This window comes from Dama dama, chromosome 29 (genome assembly GCF_033118175.1).
Source record: "Dama dama isolate Ldn47 chromosome 29, ASM3311817v1, whole genome shotgun sequence".
Taxonomy (NCBI): domain Eukaryota; kingdom Metazoa; phylum Chordata; class Mammalia; order Artiodactyla; family Cervidae; genus Dama; species Dama dama.
The window spans coordinates 11,409,205-11,423,055 of NC_083709.1; the positions used below are offsets into that span (position 1 = coordinate 11,409,205).

Below are 13,851 nucleotides of genomic sequence, written 5' to 3' on the forward strand. Positions count from 1 at the left end.
GGCTTTGAGCAGCAGGACCAGGGCAGGGCCCGTGACAGCGGTCGCAGCCACCTTGTCGTCTGGAGCCGAAGGCAGAGAGGGCTGGTGACCACGGGAAGGGTCAGTCCCGTTCATTGTTTGAGCTCAGTGCACGCGCATAAGTGTTTTGAGAGAAGGCACCATCAACAGTCTTAATGGCCTCTAGGTGGGAAAAACTATCTTATTTCTGTTGTGGTCTCATTTACATTTTTCCTTTTCCACCTGTTGGAATTTTATCTGCAAAACTATTACCACATCCAAGGTCACAAGGACTTACTCTTCTCTCTCTCTTTTTTTTAAAGAGTTTAATAATTGTAGCTCTTATATTTGGGCCTGTGATCCTTTTTGAGTTAAGTTTCATGTATGGTGTGAGGTAGGTAGGGTCCAACTTCATTCTTTTACATGTGGCTAGCCTGTTGTCGCAGCATCATTTGTTGAAGACTGTTCTTTTCCCATTGGTGAAGATATTTATTTAAATAATAATATAACCAGAAAACTACTAGAGCTCATTAATGAACTTGGTAAAGTTGCAGGATGCGAAATTAATATGCAGAAATCTGTTGCATTTCTCTACACTAAAAATGAAAGGTCCGAAAGAGAAATTAAGAAAACAGCCCCATTTACTATTACATTAAAAGTAATAAACCTACATGAAGACACAAAAAACCTGTATTCTAAAAATTGTAAGACTGGTGAAGGAAATTCAAGATGACACAAAGAAATGGAAAGGTATACTGTGTTCTTGGATTGGAAGAATCAGTACTGTCAGAATGACATAGATTTTGATGATGGCATCCTAACTGGTGTAAAGTGATCCTCACTGAAGTTTAAATTTGCATTCCTCTAATAATTAGTGATTTTTGTTGTTGTTCATTGGCTAAGTCATGTCCTACTCTTGGCAACCCCTTGGCCTGCAGTACACCACACTCCTCTGCTCTCCACTTTCTCCCAGAGTTTGCTCAGATTCGTGTCCACTGAGTCGGTGATGCTATCGAACCATCTTATCCTCTGCCACCCCCTTCTCCGTGTGCTTTCGGTCTTTTCCAATTTGTGAGCATCTTTTCATTTGCTTTTCATGTGCATATTACCCAAGGCAATGTACAGATTCAGTGCAATTCCTATCAAATTACCAGTGGCATTTTTCTCAGACCTAGAACAAAACATTTTACAATTTGTATGGAAAGACCCCGCCCCCTCTCCAATAGCTGAAGCAATCTTGAGAAAGAAAAATGAAAAATGAAACTGGCAGAATCAGGCTCCCTGACTTCAGAGCATATTTACAAAGCTACAGTAATCATGACAGAAGAACAGAAATATAGATCAGAAGTGAAACAGGAAAAAAAGCTCAGAGATAAACCCACTCATATGTGGGTGTTTATCTTTGACAGAGGAGGCAAGAATATACAATAGAGAAAAGACAGTCTCTTCAATAAATGGTGCTGGGTAAACTGGACAGCCACATGTAAAATAATGATATTAGAACATTCTCTAACACCAAACACAAACTCACAGTGGATTAAAGAGCTATAAACTTCTAGAGGAAAATGTAGACAGACACTCTGATCAGTCACAGCACTGTCTTTTTGAATCCACCTCCTAGAGTGATGGAAATGAAAATAAGCAAATGGAGGCTAATTAAACTTAAAAACTTTTGCACAATAAAGGAAACTGTAAACAAAACATAAAGACAGCTTATGGAATGGGAGAAGACATTTGCAAATGACATGACTGACAAAAGGATTAATCTCAAATACACAGCTCATACAGCTCAATATCCAAAAAAACACCCAAACAGCCTAATAAAAAATTTGACATTTTTCCAAAGAAGACGTACAAATAGCCAAAAAGCACATGAAAATATGCGCAATATCACTAATTAGTAGAGAAATGCAAATCAAAACTACAGTGAGCTATCAGACCAGACAGAATGGTCATCATCAAAAAATGTACAAACAGTAAATGCTAGAGAAGATGTAGAGAAAAGGGAACCCTCCTACACTGTTGATGAGAATGTAATTTGGCACAGCCACTCTGGAGACTAGTATGGAAATTCCTTAGAAAATTGAAGATAGAGCTACCATATGATCTTGCAGTCCCATTCTTCGGCATATTTCTGGAAAAAAACCATTATTCGAAAAGATCCATGCACCTCAAGGTTCATAACAACAGTGTTTGCAATAGACAAGATATGGAAGTAACCTCAGTGTCCATAAACAGATGAATGGAGAAAGACGATGTACATACATACAATGGAATATTACTTAGCCATAAAAATGAAATAGTATCATTTTCAGCAACATGGATGGACACAGAGATCATCATAGTGAAGCATGCTGAACAGAGAAAGACAAATATATGGTATCACTTATATGTAGAATATAAACAATAAAATGGGGCTTCCCCGGTGACTATGGTAAAGAATGCACCTGCCAAAGCAGGCGACACGGGTTCAGTCCCTGTGTCATGAAGATCCCCTGGAGAAAGAAATAGCAACCCACTTCAGTATTGTTGCCTGAAGAATCCCATAGGCAGAGCAGTTTGGTGGGCTGTAGACCCTGGGATCACAAAGGGTCAGTCACGACTGAGCAGTTGAGCGCACACACACACACACAAATAAAATCATACAAATGAACTTATATACTAAGCAGAAATAGACCAACAGAGGTAGAAAAAAAAAAATTATGATTACCACAGGGGAAAAGGGTGGAGAACAATAAATTGGGAATTTGGGATTACTATATATACACTACTATATATACATAAAATAGACACCCAACAAGGACCTACTGCATAGCTTGGGGAACTACACTCAGTATTCTGCAATAGCCTGCAAGGAGGACCTACTGCATAGCTCGGGGAACTACACTCAGTATTCTGCAATAGCCTGTGAGGGAGAAGAGCTTGAGGAAGAGCAGACACACGTGCAGCGGTGTCGCTTTGCCGTGCGCCTGACCCTGAGCAGCCCTGTGCGTCAGCCGTGTCTCAGCACAGAACAGAACAATGCAGCATAAACTTACAAGTGAGTTTCCGCAGATACTTTAAAGCCTCTTTGTTTAGATTGCATTTATTAATAAATGTGTTTACAATGGAATGCCTGCATTTTATAGAGTGTTGTGTTTGGGGAAGAAAGAAGACAAAAGTCCTCTTATAAATAAAGTCATTTTTGCAAGAAAGCTCACTCGTTGGGTGGTAACCAACTAGAATCACTAACACTGAAGCACATCGTACTTGCTGACACTTGAACTGTGAAATGTTGCTGGTGATATTTAAGTTATAAGATGTCCGCTTCATGGAAAGGTTGGTCATTTACAGTACGTTTTAGAAGTTTGTTTTTGTGGCCATACCAGGCATAATGAATTAAGTTATGTTAAAAATCTACCTGATTTTTGCTCAGTATACAGTTCTAAGAAGAAATCATTGCCCATATTTGTAATACAATTTTTTTCTTCCCTTTGTCATATAGTTAGTCTTTTGGTTACTATTAATACCATGTGAGTAATATAATAAGCCCATTTTAAGTTCCAAAATATTTGAGCAGAAACAGTAACTTGTGTTTATTGATTTCCTACTGTTTGTCAGATATAGTATATAATAGTAGGTATTTTACATGGTTTATCTGCAGTCCACATACCACAGGCTATGGGTGGGTGAAATCACCTAGGTACCTGAGAGATTAGTAGGTAGTTCCTGCTGGCTTATGTGGTAGCCGTGGGATTTGAATCTAGGTCTTTCTGACCTCAGAGTGCATTAGGTCATGGGGTTTCTCTACTGGGCCATGCTGCAGAGAAAGTGATCTTTTCTCTACTTTCATTGTTTTCCAGGCATGGGCTGTATTGAGGGGTGGTCACGGCATCTTGGCATCAGACCTCCAGGAAAGTTTTTGTGTTAAATCTGGGAGCTACTGCTTCAGATCGTGTTTTCTTAGACACTCTAAGATCTGGGACTGTCCTGTGTCCTGTTACCCTTTTGAAGTTCAGCTGTCAAAATGAATAGACTCCTGCTGTCTGTATATCACTCTCACTCAGTCAGTCAGTCCAGCCACTCAGTCGTGTCTGACTGTTTGCGACCCCATGGACCACAGCACGCCAGGCCTCCCTGTCCATCACCAACTCCCGGAGTCCACCCAAACCCATGTCCATTGAGTCGGTGATGCCATCCAACCATCTCATCCTCTGTCATCCCCTTCTCCTGCCTTCAATCTTTCCCAGCATCAGGGTCTTTTCCAATGAGTCAGTTCTTCACATCAGGTGGCCAAAGTATTGGGGTTTCAGCTTCAACATCAGTCCTTCCAATGAACACCCAGGACTGATCTCCTTTAGGATGGACTGGTTGGATCTCCCGGCAGTCCAAGGAACTCTCAAGAGTCTTCTCCAACACCACAGTTCAAAAGCATCCATTCTTCGGCACTCAGCTTTCTCTATAGTCCAACTCTCACATCCCCACATGACTACTGGAAAAACCATAGCCTTGACTAGATGGTGATGTTGAAGCTGAAACTCCAATACTTTGGCTACCTGATGTGAAGAGCTGACTCATTGGAAAAGACCCTGATGCTAGGAAAGATTGAGGGCAGGAGGAGAAGGGGATGACAGAGGATGAGATGGTTGGATGGCATCGCCAACTTGATGGACATGGGTTTGGGTGGACTCCGGAAGTTGGTGATGGATAGGGAGGCCTGGCGTGCTATGGTTCATGTGGTCACAAAGAGTTGGACACGACTGAGCGACTGAACTGAACTGAACTGATGCATTTAATGACCTGAAATGGTTTTTACAAAGTGTGTCGAGTAGTGAAAATATGCTAAGTAATGAAAAGCTTATAAATACATATGGCTAGTTTGATTTTACTTTTTTTTTCTTGTAGAAAATGTGAAAAGCTGAAGCCAGTTGCCAGTTTAACTGTTTTAACTCTCTTGTTTACTCAATTCCCTCTCCTCGCTTCCCCCGCAAACCTTACGTAACTGTATAGACTTGCTTCTTCATCTGTTCTTTTTTCACCCCAAGGCTTATTGCAGAAACTCCTTTTTACTTAAAACATTTTGAAACCCAGAATCCCATTGCTTACAACTCAGATGTATTGCCTTTTAAGATTTTGCCTGTTCTTTTCGGTTTCAAAAGCCTGAGTTTGAAACTCAGAAGTATAGTGCTGAATCTTGTTCTCTGATTTTCCCTGTGGCGGAGGGTGTTTCCTGAGTTGGTGGGGAGCATGCGCACAGAGGATGAGGAGGTACTGTTGGACAAAGAACGTTGATTATTTCCAAAAGGTGTTCTGGTGTGTCTGTGCTGCCGTCTGCATCAGTGAGCGCTGCGCGTGCTTGGAGAGACGTCCGAGTGAATGGTGCCGCTCTGTGTTCCCCCAGCTCCAAGACGAGTCGTCAAGGAGGGCAAGGGGAGGTCTTGTGAGGGACTGCGGCCTCACCCCTTGGCTTGGAAAGTCCTGTTATAATTTCCTAATTTCCAATCCTTGAAATGCTATTTTAGGAAAGAAAAGGAGATGCACTTTGCCTGTGAGAGAGCTTTCACTTGTGCTTGTGGCATCGCCTCTGAGGTGTGTGCGGTATCATGCAGGAGACGGAGTGGGGCGGTGACGCTGGGTGACTGACACTCCTGCTTGCAAGTTATTAACACAGAGATGTGATTTGTGTTTGTCTTGTTTTATCATTTGTAAGGTAAACTTTAAGTGAAATTTAGATTGCAGTGAACTGTACACAAAGGGATAATAATTAGGAATATTTAAAAACCATTGTTACTGTTAGGAAACGTAACGTCTTTGAAATTACTGCTAATGTGCACCGATGCACAGGCATTTCTGTGATCTTGTGAGAAACGAAGTAGGACCCAGTCCTTCCTTTTCTTCTTCTTTGAACTACTCAGATTTCCATGTTTGGTAGAACAAACTATAAAATAAAATACGTGAAATGATGTCACAGACATACTGAAGTAAAGGTTTGAAACCCCCTCCTTTTTTTTTTTTTTAATAGCCAGGTAATTCTTGAATGTTATCTAGCAATCCTAAAGCAGACTTTAAATTTTAGAACTATGTTAATTGATTTTGCATTCAATATGATAATTTTTTTTCAATTATAACCCAGTAAGAAACAGAATGAAAGGAGAGAGGTTAAAGCCAGATTGAACTGTCTGCCTTTCTCTGGAGATGCCTTTTCATCATGTTTATCAGAGCCAAAGAAGTATTCTAATCAACTAGCAAAAAGTTTTTATTTTCATACCAAAATCGATCTTGGTTAATTCCAAAACCAATTTGATGTAAAGAGTCACAGAAGGACTCAGACTTCTTTTAGGAATAATTAGAGGGGAAACAGTGAATCTAAACAGATAAACATAAACATGTGGGCTCCCCTAAAGCAAGAAGACCCGTCAGTACTTCTCCTGTACACTGTCACTGTGTCCGGTGGGAGCAAATAGGCCTGAGGGGCAGGCTGACCTCCCAGTAGTCTGCCAGGCACACAGACTGACAGGCAAATTCCTACGTGAGACGTGCATGGCAGCCCCAGAAATGTCACGGGATGCCCCGAGCGTGAAATGTTGGTGCATGGGGTTCCCTGTGTGAAAAGCTTGAACGCTTTTTTTCTGATTTTCAGGAATTTGTAATTACTATGCAGCTCTGTTGGTTCGATGTCAGGGTAGTTTCTACAGACTAGTGACTGGAAAGTCAGTGAGGCAGGACACACAGCTTCTGTGAATGTGTGGGGGACTAGGCCTGTGCTGCCCCGGAAAATAAGAACACTGGTCTCTGCCTCTCTCCTCCCTGTTTCAGAGGCCTGTTGGGGATACACGCTTCGTTTGCTAAGTATCTTCATGCTGCAGGCGGCTGGGAATTCTTAACCTGCACTGTGACTTACTGTGTGGATACATGTTAGGTGGTACAGAAAATTTTGCTGTTGATTTTTTGTGTAGAATAGTAATAATTAAGATCAGTAATGCATGTCTCCATCTCTATCCAGATAAGAGCAAATAGGGGCAAAGTTGGAAGTTTGCAAAATAAATCACAATAGGCTTAAAAATTCTTTTAATTTCAGACTTAGAGATGTTGAAAAATAGTGCAAAGAATCTCATAAGCCCTTCCCCTATATTCCTGAATGTTAACATTTTACCTCATGTTTTCATCCTGTCTTTTTCTTTCCCTGTCATGTGTGCTTTCCCTGTCACACACTGCGTACACTGTTATTTGTACATACGTGATGCGCCATGTTCTTCTTCCCTGAGCCCTGTAAGGGTACGATGCAGATGTGATGGGGCTTCCCAGGGGGCTCCGTGGTAAAGAATCCATCTGCAGTGTAGGAGATGCGGGTTTGATGCCTGGGTGGGGAAGATCCCTGGTGGAGGGCAACCCACTCCAGTACTCTTGCCTGGAGGATCTCATGGACAGAGGAGCCTGGCGGCCTATCAATGGGTTCACAGAATGTCGGACATGACCAAGCATGCGCACATGCAGATGTGATGCACTGTAACCCCTAAATACTTAAGTGTGTGTTTCCTTATGAAAGGATATATAGCTCGTACATAGCTTCAGTGCAGTTTTCAAAATCAGAAGATTGGCATCGATACTATTATTCAGTCACTATTCAGACGGTTCTCCAGGTTCCCGGTCGCTGCCCTGTGTCTGCCCATCCCAGGCAGGGAGTGAGTTCCGCTGCGCATGTCTTTGTCTCCTTTTATCAAGTGCAGCTACTCTTTCATGGCTGACATATTTGAAGATCGCGAGACACTTACTGTAGAATTTCCGTCAGTTTCAGTTTGTTTTGTTTAGGCTTTTGGGGCAGACTGCCCCAGATGTCTTCCTGAGTGGTATCATAGAGGCTTTGATGCTTCCCTCCAAAAACATCTTCAAAATGACCATTTTTAATATTATCATATAGAAGATGGAGCCAGAGATGCTGAAATTTGTCAAGGTATTATAAATCCTGTCATTGTTTTTACTCTCCAGTCGCTTTTTCTAAAGAAAATTTATGGCCTTTCAGTTAGTTTTGACAAAGTGGAAATTACTGAATAAAATCAGGATGGGGGAAGAAAGACCTAGAGCATGTAAAGGTCGCGGTGGAGGGTTTAGGGCTTGTGTTTTACGTGAGCAGGCATGGGCCATTGAGGGATTGGGCCTTTAAACCCTTCGTCAGAATGATAAATTATTTATCCTGGAGTGCTTCTGCCAAAACACTGAAGTCAGTACACTACTCTCCTGTTAGAATTTTACACCTTTCCAGGCCAAGCATTCAAATGTTGTAAGTGGAGAGGAAAGAGGGAACTCTGTTGTATCTGGTAGAAGTAAAGAAACATTAAGTTCATTGTAGAATATTCAGTATTTGTTGTTGTTTAGTTGCTCAGTTGTGTCTGACTGTTTCTCGACCCCATTTGGAGCCCTGCCAGGCTCCTCTGTCCATGAAATTCTCCAGGCAAGGTGACTGGAGTGGGTTACCATTTCCTCTTTCAGGGATCTTCCCAACCTACAGATCAAATCCGCATCTCTAAACAGATTCTTTACTGCTCAGCCACCAGGGAAGCCCAATATTCAGTATTACATCGTTTGAAATACTAATAACCCTTTCTGTGATAACGCTTGTTTCAGCTGCCTCTTTGAATGATCACAGAACAGAGCTTGCAGGCCAGTGTAGTTGATTTGCTTCTATCTGGACAGTGATAAAACGAGTCCTTGTGCTGACGTGGGGGCTCTGAGCGCCTCTCCCTCCCACTCCTGGCTGATTGAGGAGCCTCTCCTGCTCTAACCTGGCACTGTTCACAGTGCTGGGAAAAGTGCAGGTTCTGGCTTTGCAGGGGTCGGTTTTTGTGAATGACTGAACATTTACGGTAGTTTCTTTGTAAACAAAAGAGGACAAGTCCATTTAAACCATCAGACTGCAAGAGTAGTCTGGGGATTTTGCTGTTTGGAATTTTGGTTTTCCATAAAACCACAGAATAAACTAAATGGGTTTCTTGAGTCTCTCTTTATGGTGTTTGTTTAAACATTAGTATAGTGCCACTCCTTATATTCTCTATCAATTCGTACATTTCTGTTAAAATGACATAGTTTTAGATGTTTAGTTTTTGGCATAAAGTCTATTACTGCTACATAATTTGAAGATGTAATCTGTAATCAATTGTGTTAAGATCACCTGTTTGAAATTATAGGGGCTCAGATGTAAAAGAATCCATCTGCAGTGCAGGAGACCTGGGTTTGATCCCAGGGTTGGGAAGATTCTGTGGAGGGGGGCATGGCAACCCACTCCAGTATTCTTGCCTGGCAAATTCTGTGGGCTGAGGATCCTGGCAGGCTATAGTCCTTGGGGCCATAAAGAGTCAGACACAACTGAGCGCATGCACATATGTATATGTGTGTATAGATATATCTACTACGGTTATGCAGAAAATTAAAGTTCCTTCTCTGCGTTTTCTAACAAATCTGCTTCCCAGAGGTAACCCTTATTAACATGTTGTTTCATTTCGCTTCATAGTATTTTCTCTGTATTTAAATATAAGCATAACTTTTAACCAAAATAAATTTAACCAAATAATTTTCCAGTTGCTACTCTGCCTTTGAAAATAGGGTCAGGCATTCGGTGAAATCGTGCTCTTCTCCTGTAAATAAACTGTTACTGAAACACAGCCATAGTCACTCATCTGCATGTTGATAGGACTTCTTTTGTGCTGACATGGCAGACTTAGACTCAACATGGCAGAGTTGAATAGTTGTGACTGTTCGGCCTCCAAAACCTAGCAGATAGACTTTTTGGCTCTTTTGCTGACCCGGGTTTCAGATTGTGAGCACTCTGACATTGTTTTGCTTCCTCCTAGAGCTCGAGTGCGGTCTGTGCCCATACTGTGCAGTTTATGGACTTATGCAAGTGTAAGTGCAGGAAGAGTTCCCAGACTTGTGCAGTAGGTATGCAGCTTTCCCTTCTCAACGAGGTTGCACCAGTTGATACTGAACCTAATGATTTTGTTCCAGGACCTCTTTTCCCCATGTCTTTGCCAACTCAGTGCATTGGCCAACTTTTTAAATCTTTACCAGTCTGATAGAGGAGAATGATATTGTAGGTTTGCTCTGAGTTTCTTTTTTGTGTGTTAGATTGAATTTCTTTTCAAAATTAAGAGCCAGTTGTGTTTTTGTGAATTGTCTTTCAGCCCCCTTCCTTGTACCCTCAAGTCTGTTGCATAGTGGACACTGGTCAAATGTTATGTATTGAGCTCTAGCGAGGGAGCCTGCTTCCTGGCACAGCTGATGTAGGCTTTTCAAGAGCAGGAGAGACATTGTCAGGGAGAGGAAGAACTTCCTCCTGGGACAGAATTTGATGGCAGAACCCACACTTCCACTGAGCATTGTCTTTTCTCCTGGACAGAATGCAGTTGCCTTTTTGCAAGAGGGAGGTCATAATTTTCTTCAGTGTATCCATCTTCATCTTCCGTGTATCTGCCTTCAGTGTATCCATTTCAGTGTATCCATCCGCTGCGCCATGTTCTCACTTTGTGGTCTGTGCCCTGCTGGGTGGTAACCAGGAAGTCCTGCAGAGCTCCCTTCCCAGGGCGTCCCTCAGATGACGTAGGAAGGTGGCTTCTCAGCTCTCCTGTGAGTGGGGCGGGATGTGCCCTAGTCCTTCTCCTTACTTCCAAGTTTGAGATGCATTTTCTTAACGCTTTCCTTCCTCTGTTGATTGTAATTATTTCAAGTGATGCTCTTTCTTTAGGAATTACTGATGAGCCGCATAGCCCTCCATTGTCCTCACAGAACACACTCATTGTTCCTCGTTGGCTCTGCAGGGACTCACTACACAATGACCAACGGGGGCAGCATCAGCAGCTCCACACACTTGCTGGACCTTCTGGACGAGCCCATCCCCGGGGTTGGCACCTATGATGACTTCCACACCATCGACTGGGTGCGAGAGAAGTGTAAAGACAGAGAAAGGCACCGACGGGTACGTTTGCTAGAAATCTTTGCAACGGCAGTGCATGAGAGATCCTTGAATGATGTCTTTCTGCCAGTGATCTCAGGCTGCCAAAACATGCTATACGTTAAAAGTGCACTTAAGTTTCCATATGTGATAAGTAATACGGTTTTTACTCTATAATTTTTAAAAGTTTCTTTATATCCTTTATCTTTCTGGAAGGGATTTGAAGCAGCTTACAAAGAAGTAGAGGAAGGCAGAATAGGAGGGAAAGGCAAAGGCCTATGAGTTGAGGAAGATCAAGCCAAGCTATGGAGGTAGCAGTCTGCATGGCACTTGACTTTGAGCAGCAGGCCAAAGAGGAAATGTGTTACATAATTGCAGTTGTTGGAAAAAGCAGCAGCCTACTGGGGAGATAGTTTCCTGGGGCTTTGCTGTTTTATCTCTTTTCTTCGTTTTAAATCCTGAGCTGTTTCTCAAATTGAGTCCTGTGTGGACATATGGAAAGTTGTTGTAAAGTACTAATCAATAAAGGAATGGTTTTTGCTAAGAACTACAACATATGTTATCTTTTTTGTTGTTGTTTGTGGTTTATTGATAGTGTCATTCAAAAATTTTAAGAGAGAAAATCTCTTGAAAATATAATTCCAAATTCTAAGAGGCCATTTGCAAATTTGAGCTCTGAAGTTAACTCATAGGTGTAATAATTGCTTGTACAAATGAGTTACTACCTTTCATAATAATGTTTATATATCTATTAAACCTGAAATTGGACTTAGATTATATTGTTTATGAAAAGTACTGCTTCTGAGATTCATTAGTCAATATTCACCCTTGCTGGAAATATTATAAATAGGGTATAACTGAAAATAAGACGTTATACCATATTAGATGATAAAACTGGGAAATTTTAAAAACATTCATTCAAAAGGAACAATAACAAGCTCATTACATGTTAACACAAAAAATATTTTTATCAAAAATAGCTATTTTCCAACATAAAAAATATTTACTGAGAGAGCGACACTGGACTGCATTTTCATGAATCTCATTCAGTATTTTCTGGTTTCCTGAAAACTACTGGATTCTCTTACCTGCTGCTGCAGACTGCTGTATGTTTTGATTGAAGTACATGAAGAAAATCCAACCTCACAGCCATGTAGTTGGAAAAGCGAGGAGTATTTTAATAGCCTTTTCAGGTCATTGTGGATTTTCTTCTTTGATACTGCAGGACAGTGACAGTGATGTGTGGTTGGCTTCTGAAGGTTAGTTGCAGCGTGTGACCTGAACCTACATCAGTGAGCTTCTTGTCTTCGGCTGCGTTAAAGTCCTTTGGTTCCCCTTGAGCTTTGAGTGAACGATTTTGTAACATTATGCCATGATCCTTTGGCAAATACTGATTCACTGATTCATGCAGTTCTTTGAATAGTTGACGTGTTCATTGTACCGTATCAATATACAGTATCAAAAAAGCCACATTCATTAATGGCAACACTAATCTCCTCAGAAAAGTCTTTTAACTATTGGGATCTGTCATTCTTACAGTAATGGATATAAATTCTCTAAAATTCTCATTTTTACTTTCAAGCTCAAAATCTGTCATTGGAACCAAATACACATTTTACTTGAAATGACAGGCTTACTTGGTTCGTTTTTTGAGAAAAATAGCTGTCAAATTTCCAAGTCTGAAAAACCGTAGTTCCGGTATTTTTCTTTCAAGTAAGAATGGCGCTCCGTGAAAGTGGTTTATGCTGCTGCTCAAATAGACCACACAGAGGCTTTTCCTCAGGCATCCCCTCCTTCACGATGTGTGAGAAGTGCTGTGTGCAGTCTTTACACGTAGTATTCAGGAGTTGCACTTCGAGTGTTACGGTTTGTCACTTCATTTTTTTTTAATAATTTTTTTATAAATATATATTTATATACTTATTTTTCTTAGATAAATGGTAGCATCCTATATACATGAATGCCTTGCTTTTCTCCTCCACATGATACTGCATTTATCTCATTCTTTGTTAATGACTACAGAGTTTCTCATGACATAGATGTAACTGCAGTTTATTTAACCAATACTGTATTGATGAACGTTTAGATGGCTTTCAAATTTTTGCTTAATATTGTATTTTATTAAACACTGCAGTTATTAAGAAAAAGCAAGTGAGGTTTATTGTTTTTGAAAGGAATGACCTACCTTCAACCCTAAAGAAAGGTGAATAGCTGATTGGTTGCTTATAACATAGGAGTAAAATTGCCTCATTCAGCCTTTTGAATGTGGCCTTGTGGCTTGAAATAGACCAGATGTTTGAAAGAGACCAGACCATTGAATTCCGGCTGCAGCCCTCCCGTGGGACGCCGGAGCAGGGCTTGCCTGGCCTGAGAGTGTGGCGTGTGGAGCAGCCGGGCAGCAGGACAGGGAGGGGTGGGCGGGCTCGGGGGGCTTCTCGTGAAGCCCACATGCAGAGGGAGCAGACAGGCCCTGGGCGTCTGAGGGTGAGAGCTGGCGGCAGGTCTGTCAGCGCCCGCCGCTCTGACTCCTCTGCCTCACGCAGCGACGACACCCTGCCTGTGGCGTCGGCGCACTGGCACGCTGCAGGCCTGAACGCTTCGGCAGCCCCTTTGTTCACAGGACTGTGGTGGTCTACGTGTACGGGCACAGTACTGTTCGTCACCGCCCATGCCTTTTAGGACCACTACATTCCGCTTAACTGCTAGAACTAGAGACAGAGCAGGGAGTGACAGCCACTTGGAGCTGTGATGTCTTATTTCTGTCACTATAAAAGGTGTATGCCAGCTAACTCCGGTGCAGTCTGAAGCAGTCTGGGTCAGTGTCTGTGTGGACCATGGGGCCCTTGCTCTCATTCTGAGGTTCTGGGTCAATGCTGGTCATCTGGTTTACAGGTGCGGCAGCTGTCTGACCTGCTGTTTCTGCCCCAGACTCA

The 13,851-nt window shown here is 42.0% G+C and overlaps 1 protein-coding gene across 13 annotated transcripts in view; it reads left to right on the forward strand.

Moving 5' to 3' along the window:
• CLCN3 (chloride voltage-gated channel 3) overlaps nucleotides 1–13,851 on the forward strand; it is a 92,504-nt gene that overhangs the window by 43,373 nt on the left and 35,280 nt on the right. For 10 of the 13 annotated variants that reach the window (XM_061132086.1, XM_061132088.1, XM_061132089.1 and 7 more), the window contains one exon: nucleotides 10,785–10,942. In XM_061132086.1, the coding sequence (XP_060988069.1) occupies nucleotides 10,785–10,942 (158 nt within the window). Of the gene's footprint in view, nucleotides 1–9,821; nucleotides 9,910–10,711; nucleotides 10,943–13,851 lie in introns of all 13 variants that reach the window. The other 3 variants (XM_061132082.1, XM_061132085.1, XM_061132083.1) reach the window with 3 other exon arrangements.